Source organism: Littorina saxatilis, linkage group LG8 (genome assembly GCF_037325665.1).
Source record: "Littorina saxatilis isolate snail1 linkage group LG8, US_GU_Lsax_2.0, whole genome shotgun sequence".
Classification (NCBI taxonomy): Eukaryota; Metazoa; Mollusca; class Gastropoda; order Littorinimorpha; family Littorinidae; genus Littorina; species Littorina saxatilis.
Genome location: NC_090252.1, coordinates 32,387,700 through 32,402,699, shown reverse-complemented (window position 1 = coordinate 32,402,699; position 15,000 = coordinate 32,387,700). Strand labels below are relative to the sequence as shown.

The 15,000-nt window shown below is 41.0% G+C and overlaps 1 protein-coding gene across 1 annotated transcript in view; it reads left to right on the top strand.

Annotated features, from left to right (window-relative positions):
• The window catches only part of LOC138973330 (uncharacterized), a 19,057-nt gene extending 5,840 nt beyond the window's left edge, over window positions 1-13,217 (top strand). Inside the window, exons 4-6 of the mRNA XM_070346057.1 lie at window positions 198-453; window positions 11,043-11,161; window positions 11,512-13,217. Of these exons, the coding sequence (XP_070202158.1) occupies window positions 198-453; window positions 11,043-11,161; window positions 11,512-12,176 (1,040 nt within the window). The 3' untranslated portion in view covers window positions 12,177-13,217. The remainder of the gene's footprint in view (window positions 1-197; window positions 454-11,042; window positions 11,162-11,511) is intronic.
• The last annotated feature ends 1,783 nt before the right edge of the window (window positions 13,218-15,000 follow it).

The following is a 15,000-nucleotide window of genomic DNA, read 5'->3' as shown; positions in this document are numbered from 1 at the left end:
ATCTCATTCTTCAGGTATGCATTGTGTTGTGAATAGCAATTTCTTCCTGTCCATCTGATGCCTCATATAATATTCAGAACTGCGAAAGTGACTCGATCGAGCGTTTGCTCTTCTTGTTTGGTATATTTCCATTTCCTATTGAATCTTTTCAAATCGTTTACTTCTTATCGTGTCTGGTCTTCATATCTCTATTGCAGGTTCACTGCAGTGGGTAGAAGCCGCACTGAACGACAATCCACGACCTGATGTACCATCGCCCGGTTTGTATTTTAGACAGCCATACAACGATACAATCAGATGTGAGGCGAGCTTGTTCTGCGGGGGATCTACCCTTCCCTCCGTGCCGCATGCGGTCCTATTTGAAGTCTGGTTGGACAAGAAGAAGCTTGACATACCTCCCGTCACCAGCGCCCGCATACAACAGCGTACGAAAGGCGTTCCAAGTTGTTACGAGTAAGCCTTTCAACTGCTGCTTTTTATATTTTTTTTTTTTTTTTCGATTTTTGGGAATCAGCTTTTTTTCAATGAGATATTAGGGCTTACAATAAGAAGCTTGACATTCCTCCCGTCAAGGGCGCCCGCATACAATAGCGTACGAAAGGCGTTCAAAGTTGTTACGAGTAAGCCTTTCAACTGCTAGCACTGTGTCTGCTTGTTTGTCCCTGTATTTGCCACTGTGTCTTTCCGTCTTTCTGTGTGCTGTCTCTCTGCTGTTTTGTCTGTTTTTATATTTAGTCAAGTTTTGACTAAATATTTTAACATCGAGGGGGAATCGAAACGAGGGTCGTGGTGTATGTGTGTGTGTATGTGTGTGTGTGTGTGTGTGTGTGTGTGCGTGCGTGCGTGCGTGTAGAGCGATTCAGACCAAACTACTGGACCGATCTTTATGAAATTTGACATGAGAGTTCCTGGGATTGATATCCCCATACGTTTTTTTCATTTTTTAGATAAATGTCTTTGATGACGTCATATCCGGCTTTTCGTGAAAGTTGAGGCGGCACTGTCACGCTCTCATTTTTCAACCAAATTGGTTGAAATTTTGGTCCAGTAATCTTCGACGAAGCCCGGGGTTCGGTATTGCATTTCAGCTTGGTGGCTTAAAAATTAATTAATGACTTTGGTCATTAAAAATCTGAAAATTGTAAAAAAAAATAAAAATTTATAAAACGATCTAAATTTACGTTTATCTTATTCTCCATCATTTGCTGATTCCAAAAACATATAAATATGTTATATTCGGATTAAAAACAAGCTCTGAAAATTAAATATATACAAATTATTATCAAAATTAAATTGTCCAAATCAATTTAAAAACACTTTCATCTTATTCCTTGTCGGTTCCTGATTCCAAAAACATATAGATATGATATGTTTGGATTAAAAACACGCTCAGAAAGTTAAAACAAAGAGAGGTACAGAAAAGCGTGCTATCCTTCTTAGCGCAACGACTACCCCGCTCTTCTTGTCAATTTCACTGCCTTTGCCATGAGCGGTGGCCTGACGATGCTACGAGTAAAATGGCATTGCGTTTCATTCTGTGAGTTCGACAGCTACTTGACTAAATATTGTATTTTCGCCTTACGCGACTTGTTGTTTCTTTCTGTTTCTCCCTGTTTTTGTCGGTTCTGTTTCTCTCTGTCACTCACACACACGCATAGACACACACGCACGAACGCACGCAAACAAACCACACACACACACACACACACACACACGCACACACACAAACACACACACACACACGCACACACACACACACACACTCACACACACACACACTCGCATGCACGCACGCACGCACGCACGCACGCACGCACGCAACCACACACACACAAGCACATGCGGAGCTAGATTTGTGAACGTTTTACAGTATATTACATGTAAGATAGTCCGTGTGACTCGGAGTTACCTAGACAAAGCTAGATTTGTGTAAGTTCATGAACTATATTAAATTTAATATAGTCCGTGTGACTCAGAATGTCCACGACAAGAACGAAGTTCTTCTTCTTCGTTCAGTGGTTGAAACTACCACGCTTTTTACGTGTATGACCGTTTTTACCCCGCCATTTTGGCATCCATATACCGCTTTCGGCGGATGCATGCTTGGTATTTTCGAGTTTCTATGACCCACCAAACTCTGACATGAATTACAGGATTTTTCCGTGAGCACTTGGTCTTGTGTTTGCGGGTACACACACACAGGGGGATAAGGAACGAGCAGGCCTGTTTATAAGTAATTGACCTGGGAGATCGGAAAAAGTCTCCACTATAAACACCCATACATGCGCGGACAGGATTCGAACTCACGACCTTCCGCTTGGGAGGCCGGCGTCTTGTCTACCCGGCCACTTCGCCCTTGGGAACGAAGATCTGAGAAGAAAAAAAATCGGACATTTTGTTCTCACAAAAGGGGACCTGCATCGTAGAAAGTACCATATATCGATATGTCGTGCCTAGATCCTGAAAGTGCCTAAGTTCTTGAATTAGGTAGTCTCTTGCCTAATTCGTGAAATAGGCAACGGCTGTGATATCAATGTTGAATTTTGCCTCATTTGTGAAATTTTATGATTTAGGCTGCCTATTGCGTAAATTAGGCAGCCTAAGTCGTGAAATTAGGCAAAGTTTCGATCTAGGCACGACTGCTGTACAATTTAGGCAAACATGTCTACATAATAGGCAAAATCCTTGCCTAATGTGTCAAATCAATTCTAAGGTCTAACTGTTTTACAAATTAGTCAGTCTGTTTGAACCCAAAATCATCCGCGTGCGTGCGCGCCTCTCACTGCGTTGCGGGTGACAACATATCACGTTTGTGAACACTACTAACTACTTGTGAACAGTACAAACTGTGATACAAGTGAGATAATAATCACACTGGAGCATTTCAGATAAACTTTCTCAGTCACTACTTCACACCAGCACCTGACTGTCAGTGTTAGCCAAATCCAGCCATGGAAACTAAAAGGTCACAATTTCGTATTCGTTTTGAGGAGCATCTTGGAAATGGAGGCTGCACAAAATTCTGTTTACCGGACCAGGATACATACCAAACCATCATTAACCTGTTAAGTGGTACAGTTTCTGAAAAACACAGAAGTCTGTATTTATGGCAATCCGAATGGTGCAAAAGTCCCTTTTAGCTCTTGATGTCTAAATAACACATTATTTAGCTAAATAACGCGTTATTTAGCTAAACAATGCTTTATTTAGCTATATCATGCATTATTTAGCTAAATAATGCATTGTTTAAATTAAACAATGCATTATTTACAGATACAGAAAAAAGAGAGCCCAGAGCACTAAATAATGCATTGTTTAGCATAAATAAGAGATTGTGTTTGTAAATAACTCATTATTTATAAATAATTACGCGTTTTCTCTAAACAATATATTATATGTAAATAAAGTGTTATTTAAATAAATAAAATATTATTTAGATAAATAAAATATTATTTATCTAAATAAAATATTATTTAGATAAATAAAATATTATATGTAAATAAAATATTATTTATCTAAATAAAATATTATTTATCTAAATAAAATATTATTTAGATAAATAATTTATTATTTAGATAAATAATTTATTATTTAGATAAATAATTTATTATTTAGATAAATAATTTATTATTTACTGTTTTTGCCTTGAAATAGTATTATTACACTAAATAATGCTTTATATAGCTATATAATAGGTTTCCGCTATATAATTCATGATTTGGTAAATAATACATTATATACCGTAAATAAAATATTATATACCGTAAACAATTCATTGTTTAGCGCATCGCGAAGCCGTTTTTTCTCTTGTTGTTTTTTTCCACGTGTTTCCGTGGATCCACGAGAGCTCTGTTGATTCTCAAACTGACCAATCAGACAACTAGCATCTGTACACTAATTAAAGTCCCATTGTTGAGTGTGACGAAAACTCGTGGTGACAATTTTAAAACATGTTGGGTCACGCATGGTCCAATCTTACATGGTCCAATCTTACATGGTCCAACCTTACATGGTCCAACCTTACATGGTCCAACCTTACATGGTCCAATCTTACATGGTCCAACCTTACATGGTCCAACCTTACATGGTCCAATCTTACATGGTCCAATCTTACATGGTCCAACCTTACATGGTTCAACCTTACATGGTCCAATCTTACATGGTCCAATCTTGCATGGTCCAATCTTACATGGTCCAACCTTACATGGTCCAACCTTACATGGTCCAACCTTACATGGTCCAATCTTACATGGTCCAACCTTACATGGTCCAACCTTACATGGTCCAATCTTACATGGTCCAATCTTGCATGGTCCAATCTTGCATGGTCCAACCTTACATGGTCCAATCTTACATGGTCCAACCTTACATGGTCCAACCTTAGATGGTCCAATCTTACATGGTCCAATCTTACATGGTCCAACCTTACATGGTTCAACCTTACATGGTCCAATCTTACATGGTCCAATCTTGCATGGTCCAATCTTACATGGTCCAACCTTGCATGGTCCAACCTTGCATGGTCCAATCTTACATGGTCCAACCTTACATGGTCCAACCTTACATGGTCCAATCTTACATGGTCCAACCTTACATGGTCCAACCTTACATGGTCCAATCTTACATGGTCCAATCTTGCATGGACCAATCTTGCATGGTCCAACCTTGCATGGTCCAATCTTACATGGTCCAACCTTACATGGTCCAACCTTACATGGTCCAACCTTACATGGTCCAATCTTGCATGGTCCAATCTTACATGGTCCAACCTTGCATGGTCCAACCTTGCATGGTCCAATCTTACATGGTCCAACCTTGCATGGTCCAATCTTACATGGTCCAACCTTACATGGTCCAACCTTACATGGTCCAACCTTACATGGTCCAATCTTGCATGGTCCAATCTTACATGGTCCAACCTTGCATGGTCCAATCTTACATGGTCCAATCTTACATGGTCCAACCTTACATGGTCCAACCTTACATGGTCCAACCTTACATGGTCCAATCTTACATGGTCCAACCTTACATGGTCCAACCTTGCATGGTCCCATCTTACATGGTCCAACCTTACATGGTCCAACCTTACATGGTCCAACCTTACATGGTCCAATCTTACATGGTCCAACCTTACATGGTCCAACCTTACATGGTCCAATCTTACATGGTCCAATCTTGCATGGTCCAATCTTACATGGTCCAACCTTACATGGTCCAATCTTACATGGTCCAATCTTGCATGGTCCAATCTTACATGGTCCAACCTTGCATGGTCCAATCTTACATGGTCCAACCTTACATGGTCCAACCTTACATGGTCCAATCTTACATGGTCCAATCTTACATGGTCCAACCTTACATGGTTCAACCTTACATGGTCCAATCTTACATGGTCCAATCTTGCATGGTCCAATCTTACATGGTCCAACCTTGCATGGTCCAACCTTGCATGGTCCAACCTTGCATGGTCCAATCTTACATGGTCCAACCTTACATGGTTCAACCTTACATGGTCCAATCTTACATGGTCCAATCTTGCATGGTCCAATCTTACATGGTCCAACCTTGCATGGTCCAACCTTGCATGGTCCAACCTTGCATGGTCCAATCTTACATGGTCCAACCTTACATGGTCCAACCTTACATGGTCCAACCTTACATGGTCCAATCTTACATGGTCCAACCTTACATGGTCCAACCTTACATGGTCCAATCTTACATGATCCAATCTTGCATGGTCCAATCTTGCATGGTCCAACCTTGCATGGTCCAATCTTACATGGTCCAACCTTACATGGTCCAACCTTACATGGTCCAATCTTACATGGTCCAACCTTACATGGTCCAACCTTGCATGGTCCAATCTTACATGGTCCAATAATATATATGGACCATGTAAGATTGGACCATGTAAGGTTGGACCATGTAAGATTGGACCATGTAAGGTTGGACCATGCAAGATTGGACCATGTAAGGTTGGACCATGTAAGATTGGACCATGCAAGGTTGGACCATGTAAGGTTGGACCATGTAAGATTGGACCATGCAAGGTTGGACCATGCAAGGTTGGACCATGTAAGATTGGACCATGCAAGATTGGACCATGTAAGATTGGACCATGTAAGGTTGAACCATGTAAGATTGGACCATGTAAGATTGGACCATGTAAGGTTGGACCATGTAAGGTTGGACCATGTAAGATTGGACCATGTAAGGTTGGACCATGTAAGGTTGGACCATGAATGTAAGGTTGGACCATGCAAGGTTGGACCATGTAAGATTGGACCATGTAAGGTTGGACCATGTAAGGTTGGACCATGCAAGGTTGGACCATGTAAGATTGGACCATGCAAGATTGGACCATGCAAGATTGGACCATGTAAGATTGGACCATGTAAGGTTGGACCATGTAAGGTTGGACCATGTAAGATTGGACCATGTAAGGTTGGACCATGTAAGGTTGGACCATGTAAGGTTGGACCATGTAAGATTGGACCATATCCATGTAAGATTGGACCATGCAAGGTTGGACCATGTAAGGTTGGACCATGTAAGATTGGACCATGCAAGATTGGACCATGTAAGGTTGGACCATGTAAGGTTGGACCATGTAAGATTGGACCATGTAAGGTTGGACCATGTAAGGTTGGACCATGTAAGGTTGGACCATGTAAGATTGGACCATGTAAGATTGGACCATGTAAGGTTGGACCATGTAAGATTGGACCATGTAAGGTTGGACCATGTAAGGTTGGACCATGTAAGGTTTGACCATGTAAGATTGGACCATGTAAGATTGGACCATGCAAGGTTGGACCATGCAAGGTTGGACCATGTAAGATTGGACCATGCAAGATTGGACCATGTAAGATTGGACCATGTAAGGTTGGACCATGTAAGGTTGGACCATGTAAGGTTGGACCATGTAAGGTTGGACCATGTAAGATTGGACCATGTAAGATAGGACCATGCAAGGTTGGACCATGCAAGGTTGGACCATGTAAGATTGGACCATGCAAGATTGGACCATGTAAGATTGGACCATGTAAGGTTGAACCATGTAAGGTTGGACCATGTAAGATGGGACCATGTAAGATTGGACCATGTAAGGTTGGACCATGTAAGGTTGGACCATGTAAGATTGGACCATGTAAGATTGGACCATGCGTGACCCAACATGTTTTAAAATCGTCACCACGAGTTTTCGTCACACTCAACAATGGGACTTTAATTAGTGTACAGATGCTAGTTGTCTGATTGGTCAGTTTGAGAATCAACAGAGCTCTCGTGGATCCACAGAAACACGTGGAAAAAAACAACAAGAGAAAAAACGGCTTCGCGATGCGCTAAACAATGAATTGTTTACGGTATATAATATTTTATTTACGGTATATAATGTATTATTTACCAAATCATGAATTATATAGCGGAAACCTATTATATAGCTATATAAAGCATTATTTAGTGTAATAATACTATTTCAAGGCAAAAACAGTAAATAATAAATTATTTATCTAAATAATAAATTATTTATCTAAATAATAAATTATTTATCTAAATAATAAATTATTTATCTAAATAATATTTTATTTAGATAAATAATATTTTATTTAGATAAATAATATTTTATTTAGATAAATAATATTTTATTTATCGAAATAATATTTTATTTATTTAAATAACACTTTATTTACATATAATATATTGTTTAGAGAAAACGCGTAATTATTTATAAATAATGAGTTATTTACAAACACAATCTCTTATTTATGCTAAACAATGCATTATTTAGTGCTCTGGGCTCTCTTTTTTCTGTATCTGTAAATAATGCATTGTTTAATTTAAACAATGCATTATTTAGCTAAATAATGCATGATATAGCTAAATAAAGCATTGTTTAGCTAAATAACGCGTTATTTAGCTAAATAATGTGTTATTTAGACATCAAGAGCTAAAAGGGACTTTTGCACCATTCGGATTGCCATATGTATTACCTGCGAAAAAAGTTCGAGATTCTGGAAGTGGGAGGATTACAGAAAGTCATCAAGGTAAGCCTCAAATACTATTTCACAAACGTTCTCTCTCTCTCTCTCTCTCTCTCTCTCTCTCTCTCTCTCTCTCTCTCTCTCTCTCTCTCTCTCTCTCTCTCTCCTCTCTTTCTCTCTCTCTCTCTCTCTCTCTCTCTCTCTCTCTCTCTCTCTCTCTCTCTCTCTCTCTCTCTCTCTCTCTCTGTCTCTGTGTCACTGAACTGTTTGAGGTCACTTTTGACACAACATTTTGTTAGACCTCATGATTCTAAACATGTGAGTAGTACTGGTAGTAGAACAAGATGCATAGAAATACATAATTAGTTTCATCAATTGCCGTTTGTAATCCATGAAAAAAATAAATCAAAAACGTTATTATATTTCACAAAGTATGCAAATTAGTTCTAATTTATGCACAACCTTTTTTTTATCTCAGAAATGTGCATTTATTTTCTGGGTCATGCTCGTGGCACTTCGGGGGATTGGGGGGTTGGGGGGTGGTGACGATCAATAACCTTTGTTTCAATGGAATCCAAATGGGACGCCGGCGGAAAGAAAAATCAATTCTTGTGATCGTGATCATTGTTTATTGTCGTGTGGGTAACATGACCGTTTTTCTGTTTTCAGCTCAGGAAGAATCCGGATGACGGCATCCAATACCTTCTACCCAAGTCGGAAATTTTTGATGCTCTGTTGGATGCACACCTGTCAACTGGGCATGGAGGCGAGAAGAAGATGAGGTTCTTCATTGCGGATATGTACGACAATGTGACACAGAAGATGATAGCAGCGTTTGTCTCCAACTGCGAAAACCAAGCCCAACAAGGGACTAGTTGTCCGACCACTGCAAACCAAAAACATCTTAGAGCGAGGTCAGGTGGACTTGATCGTGATGGAATCTGCGCCTGATAGGGAATTCAAGTACATCCTTAATTATCAAGATCATTTCTCGAAGTTCCTTTTTCTGTGTCCAATGAAAACAAAGACGGCTGCAGAAACCGCCTACAACTTAATTGATATTTTTTGCATGATTACGCCACCGACTGTGCTCCAAAGTGACAACGGAAGGGAGTTCACTGCTCACGTGATCAATGAAATGGTCGAGATATGGCCCGGACTCACCATCGTGCACGGATCCCCTCGTCATCCTCAGAGTCAGGGATCTGTTGAGCGTTCCAACGCTGATGTCAAACAGATGCTGACCGCGTGGGCCATCGACAACGACACCACTAAGTGGGCTGAGGGGCTCAGATTCGACCAGCTGCAAAAAAAACTCATCCTCTCATCGCAACCTGAACAATAGAACACCACTGGAAGTTTTCTGTGGCCGGAAGAAAACGTCTGGGCTTGAAAGAACGTGCCTGCCAAAGGAAGTCATCGCAAGGCTAGAAAAAGAAGAGGACCTTTTGGAAGTCCTGTCCAGAATGCAAGTTGCAGGTGGACAGAGCGTTGAGCCTGAGGCAGCTGAGGATGAAAATAATGAAGCAGTGCCTGAAAATGAAAACGCTGCTGCGGCAAGAATTGACAAAGAACTCAGGCCACAGAATTCAACTGAAAATGATGCAGAGGTGGAAGGTGCAGTTGGAGGTGCCGCCACTTCAAGTGTAGCTCTTGAAGAACTCGGTCCACAGAATTCAACTGAAAATGATGCAGAGGTGGAAGGTGCAGTTGGAGGTGCCGCCACTTCAAGTACAGCTCTTGAAGAACTCGGTCCACAGAATTCAACTGAAAATGATGCAGAGGTGGAAGGTGCAGTTGGAGGTGCCGCCACTTCAAGTGTAGCTCTAGAAGATCTCGGTCCACAGAATTCAACTGAAAATGATGCAGAGGTGGAAGGTGCAGTTGGAGGGGCCGCCACTTCAAGTAAAGCTCCAGAAGATCATGCAAGCATTTTGACGCAGTGCAGACAAGATGCACGTGAAGGACAAGAACAAAGCCGTGCTGAAATGCTGCGAACAACAAGAGCCAAGCTGGTTCCACTGCTGCAAAACGACGGCGTGCTGGTTCCAGTCAGCGAGTTTGATCGTGGGCGCCTTGATTGCAGAAACGTGCCTGGGGTGGTCCTGAAGGTTCACAACGACCTGTACCAAGTTGGCACCAAGCATGGCATTATAAACACTATGCTCTCCCGCAATCTAATTATCGAGGCTGATTTCCAAATTGTCACTGCTGACCAAGTGAAGGACACTGTCCTACCAATGAGAAGCATCGCTCAGCTTCATTCAAGGCATGGAGGACAAGGGTTCAAGAAATGTTCTTGCAATGGGAAATGCAATACAGCCAGATGCACTTGCAAGAAAGCAAGACAGCACTGCCATAGTCACTGCCACCCAAACAATTCATCTTGCAAGAACAAGAGCAAGTAAGCTCCGAAAATCGAGTTGAACTGGAACGTCGTGGGTTTCCCTTTTTTGACCCCAGTCCAAACTGGGATAATGTTTACCTTTTGTAAACTTTAAATGTTTGTAAATGAGGTAGATGGGTATTTTTGTTTTGCTTTTGTAAAATTTTTTCATTATAATTTGTCATGTAAATGGTACATATGATAGCAGTATGTTTACATTTTAAGTTTCATTAGTATTACTGGCGTTCAAACAGACTGACTAATTTGTAAAACAGTTAGACCTTAGAATTGATTTGACACATTAGGCAAGGATTTTGCCTATTATGTAGACATTTTTGGCTAAATTGTACAGCAGTCGTGCCTAAATCAAAACTTTGCCTAATTTCACGACTTAGGCTGCCTAATTTACGCAATAGGCAGCCTAAATCATAAAATTTCACAAATTAGGCAAAATTCAACATTGATTTCACAGGTTAGGCACAGCCGTTGCCTATTTCACGACCACCTAATTCAAGAACTTAGGCACTTTCAGGATCTGGGCACGACAGATACACAGATTGAAGTGATGATATGTTTGTTATAGTATCACTATCAGCTTGAAATGTCTACAATAAGACCAGATAGAGAGCGAGCAATGTATCTTTTGTAGTGTCTGTATTATTTGTCAACAGTGTTCAGCAGAACTTCAGTACAGATTTCACCAAAAAGGATCATGGAAAGAATGTGACTTGCAAAGAGATAATAACAGGGATGAGGTCACGTTTTCCCCTGATGCTCTTTGATCCGAATGGTAAGTTAATTTGCAACACTTCCACAGCGCGTTGGCAAAAGCAGAACGATTTGGCGTACAACATTCTAAAAACAAAAACTACCAGCCTTGCTGTTGTTTGTATAAATGTATAATAATTGCGTTGGTCAGTCTCGGTCGATTATTTTGATGGATTTATTTGATCAACTTGTTGATGGATTGATCTATTGATTTATTGACTCATTGGTTAGTTGACTCGTTCATTCACTCAAATATGTATTCACTGCATTTCCACAATTCAGCTGTATTGCCTTTGGTAAAACTTATACATTTTCGTCTCCTATTTTATGGATGACAAGTATACAAACCATTTGATTCCTCTCCCTCCACAGCACCCACGACTACCTCAACCCTCATCATCGGCAACAAGGGTGGTGAACTCAACGTGACCCGAGTGGGCAGCAGCAAGGGGCAGCAAGGGATGGTCCTTGGGCTGGGCATAGCTGGGGGCGTGGCCGCTCTGGCCCTCATTTGCGGCCTCTTGGCGTTCGGGAAGAAGCGAGCAACAGGAGCCAAACCTAGCAGTGTCGCTGGGGGACCGCAAGCTCCTGGATCTGGTGCTGTTGCTGGCGGTTCTGGCCCGCCAATGCCGGCTGTCGCTGCAGGCTATGGCCCTGTGAAAGATGGTCCCACTAAGTCTGGGTGCACTGCTGCTGGCGGTTCTGGCCCGCCAATGCCGGCTGTCGCTGCAGGCTATGGCCCTGTGAAAGATGGTCCCACTAAGTCCGGGTGCACTGCTGCTGGCTGTTCTGGCCCACCACTGCCGGCTACTGCTGCAGGCTATGGTTATGTGGACGACGGCGCATCGGCTGTCAGTGAGAGCACAAGCGTCGGGTCGTCGGTGGCCACTACAACGACGGAGACCTCTACGACGGAGGCTGATGAATCCGCTGTTGATTTAATTATAAGCCCCTTACCTACTACAGCCGAACCATGCACAACTGAGTGCGGCGAACGTTGCACCGTTTGTGGAACGATAATGACAGATAACGTTTAATCGTAGTCGCAGTGACGTCATTAAGATAAAACGTGCGTCAGAATAAAACTGATGTTTGTCTTGATGACACAAAACACAAGTAGAAGTAAATTGTCAAAATCATGAAATTCACAAAAACCCTGAAAATGTCAGTACGTTTTTAAATTTCCTGTTTCACTTAGGGATTTGTAAATTTTCGAAAAATTCTAGGACATTTGTACATTTCCTGGTTTGAAGGGCCAGGATATTTGCCAATGTACTAAAAATATATTTCAAGGTAAACGAGTGCTTTTTTGATTAAATAATTACATTTCTTTAGTTTGTCAGTATTAAAGTCAACACACTGTTTTCTCTCTCTCTCTCTCTCTCTCTCTCTCTCTCTCTCTCTCTCTCTCTCTCTCTCTCTCTCTCTCTCTCTCTCTCTCTCTCTCACTCTCTACCTAATTATGCCGTTGGGTGATTCTACATCTGGCCTTCGTATAGGACACCTTAACGTTTATCACTTGTTTAACAAAGTTCCAGATGTGTACTTAATGTTAAACCGACCAAACAAGCCAATTCATTTGTTTGGACTTAGCGAAACTCGCCTTGATTCCAGGATCGACGACACCTCTATTGACATTACTAACTATACAATTTTAAGACGCGACAGCAACCAGTCTAGTCATACTGGACGTGTGCTTTACATCCATGACAGTATTGTGAAACTCACAAGAAGGAGAACTGATTTAGAGTCAGAGAATGTGGAGTGCATCTGGACGGAGATAAAACACTCTAAATCTCCTTCTGTGTTAGTGGGGTATATATATAAAAATTCAGCCTCTTCACTTGCATGGATTGACGATTTTGTGCGCATGATGGACAACGTTAATAACTGTAATTCTAACATTCTCCTCTTAGGTGATTTTAATTATGATTTAAATAAACCGCAACATGCATGGTCTTCTACTACATCGCTGTTTGGTCTTCAGCAATTAATCAAAGATCCAACAAGAGTAACCAGTACTAGTGCAACGTTAATTGATCATATTTACACAAACAATGTGTGTAATGTTTCTAAAGTGTTTGTATCCAATGAAAGTATAAGTGACCATAGCCCTATTTTTTGCACTTGGTCTTTTAAATTACCTAAACGTCCGCCTAAGGGCCATACAACAATTGAGTACAGATCCTTTAAAAATTTCAATGAGACGGATTTTTTGCGAGACATTGCTTCTGTGCCCTTTCATCTTATTTGCAATCATACTTGTCCAAATAATGCCCTTTCTGCTTTGTATGAGGCATTTTTGCCAATTATTGATAAGCATGCACCGTTGCGCAAAAATAGGGTTAAGCACCCCACACTTCCCCCGTGGTTGAATGAAGTCATTATAAACGCCATGGCTCTTCGCGATTTCTATAAAGAGAACAAATTAAAAGCTGATTACAAGAAACAAAGAAATAAGGTCTTAGACCTCGATCGTGCGCCGGGCCAAAAGGCATTATTTTGATAAACTTGTTTCTGAGAAGAAAGATACCGCTTCCTTATGGAGAGCAATAAAGGAAGTAACTGCAAAATCTAAAACCCGACAACATTCAACTTCGGTTGGTATTTCACCCAGTGCCTTTAATGATTATTTCTTATCTCTTCCTGGTAAGCTTTTGGAGTCTACCTATAGGGAAAATGACAAAAGCGAGTATGAATGCCCACAATTTCTTCAATTATTTTGCCAGGCTAATATGAAAGAAGTTGAACCTTTTAACATCCCATTCATTGCAGTCCACGAAGTCGGGCGACTAATAACTGACTTGAGTAATAAAAAGTCAATGGGACCCGATAACATACCCGCTTCCTTACTCAAGTTAGCGTTACCCTTTCTTGTTGAGCCAATTACGTATGCGTACAACTTATGTATTGACCGAAATGTGTTTCCAGAAATGTTTAAAACCGCAAAAGTAATTCCACTTCCCAAAACAAAAGACTTAACCGACATAAACAATTTTAGGCTAATTTCGCTATTGTCTGTTCTATCAAAACCATCAGAAAAACATGTACAAAAGTGCTTGCTTCTGCACATGGAAAGCCGTGGTCTTTTCGCTCCATCTCAATCAGGATTTCGCCCTAAACATTCGTGTCACACAGCTCTCGTTAAACTATGCGATACATGGCTCTCTGCCATTAACCATTCGGAAACAGTCGGCGCCGTCTTCCTCGATTTTAAGAAAGCGTTTGATATTTTTGATCACACAATTCTGTTAAAGAAATTATCTTGTTATTTAGGCGACGCATCCTACTTACCTTTTTTTCGTTCTTATTTAGCGAACAGAACGCAGTTTGTCTCCCTTAGTTGTAATCGTTCTTCGATAGGACGGCTCATGCACGGCGTCCCACAAGGATCAGTTTTGGGCCCACTTTTATTTTGCATTTACATTAACTCCCGCAGTGGGGCACTGCGGTTATGAAATTAAAAGCCCCTCCTGTTTTTGGAACCGCAGGAGCTTTCTAGTTTGCTGTTAGGTAGATTTTTGGTTCCTCTTTCCTGTCATGCTCTCTTTTTCTTCATGAATTCTTTTCTTTTTTCTGCCTTCTTGCTCATTCACCTGTATTTTTTCCAAAAATCTCTTCTCTTGCCGCTTGTCTCGCGATTCATGTATAGTTTAATCTGTTAGTGTTCTGATGTAAGTCCAGCAGTAGATAGGTTAAGCCTATTTTAACATACTGGAAACTGGTAATCTTCCAGTAGGTATTAATTTAGTTTTACTAAAGCCTGCTGGGACACAAGTAATGGGTTAGTGCATTTGTAAACAGGAATCGCTTGACAAGTGGCCCCCTTCATCCCCCCCTTCCTCGTCCTGATATGGCTCT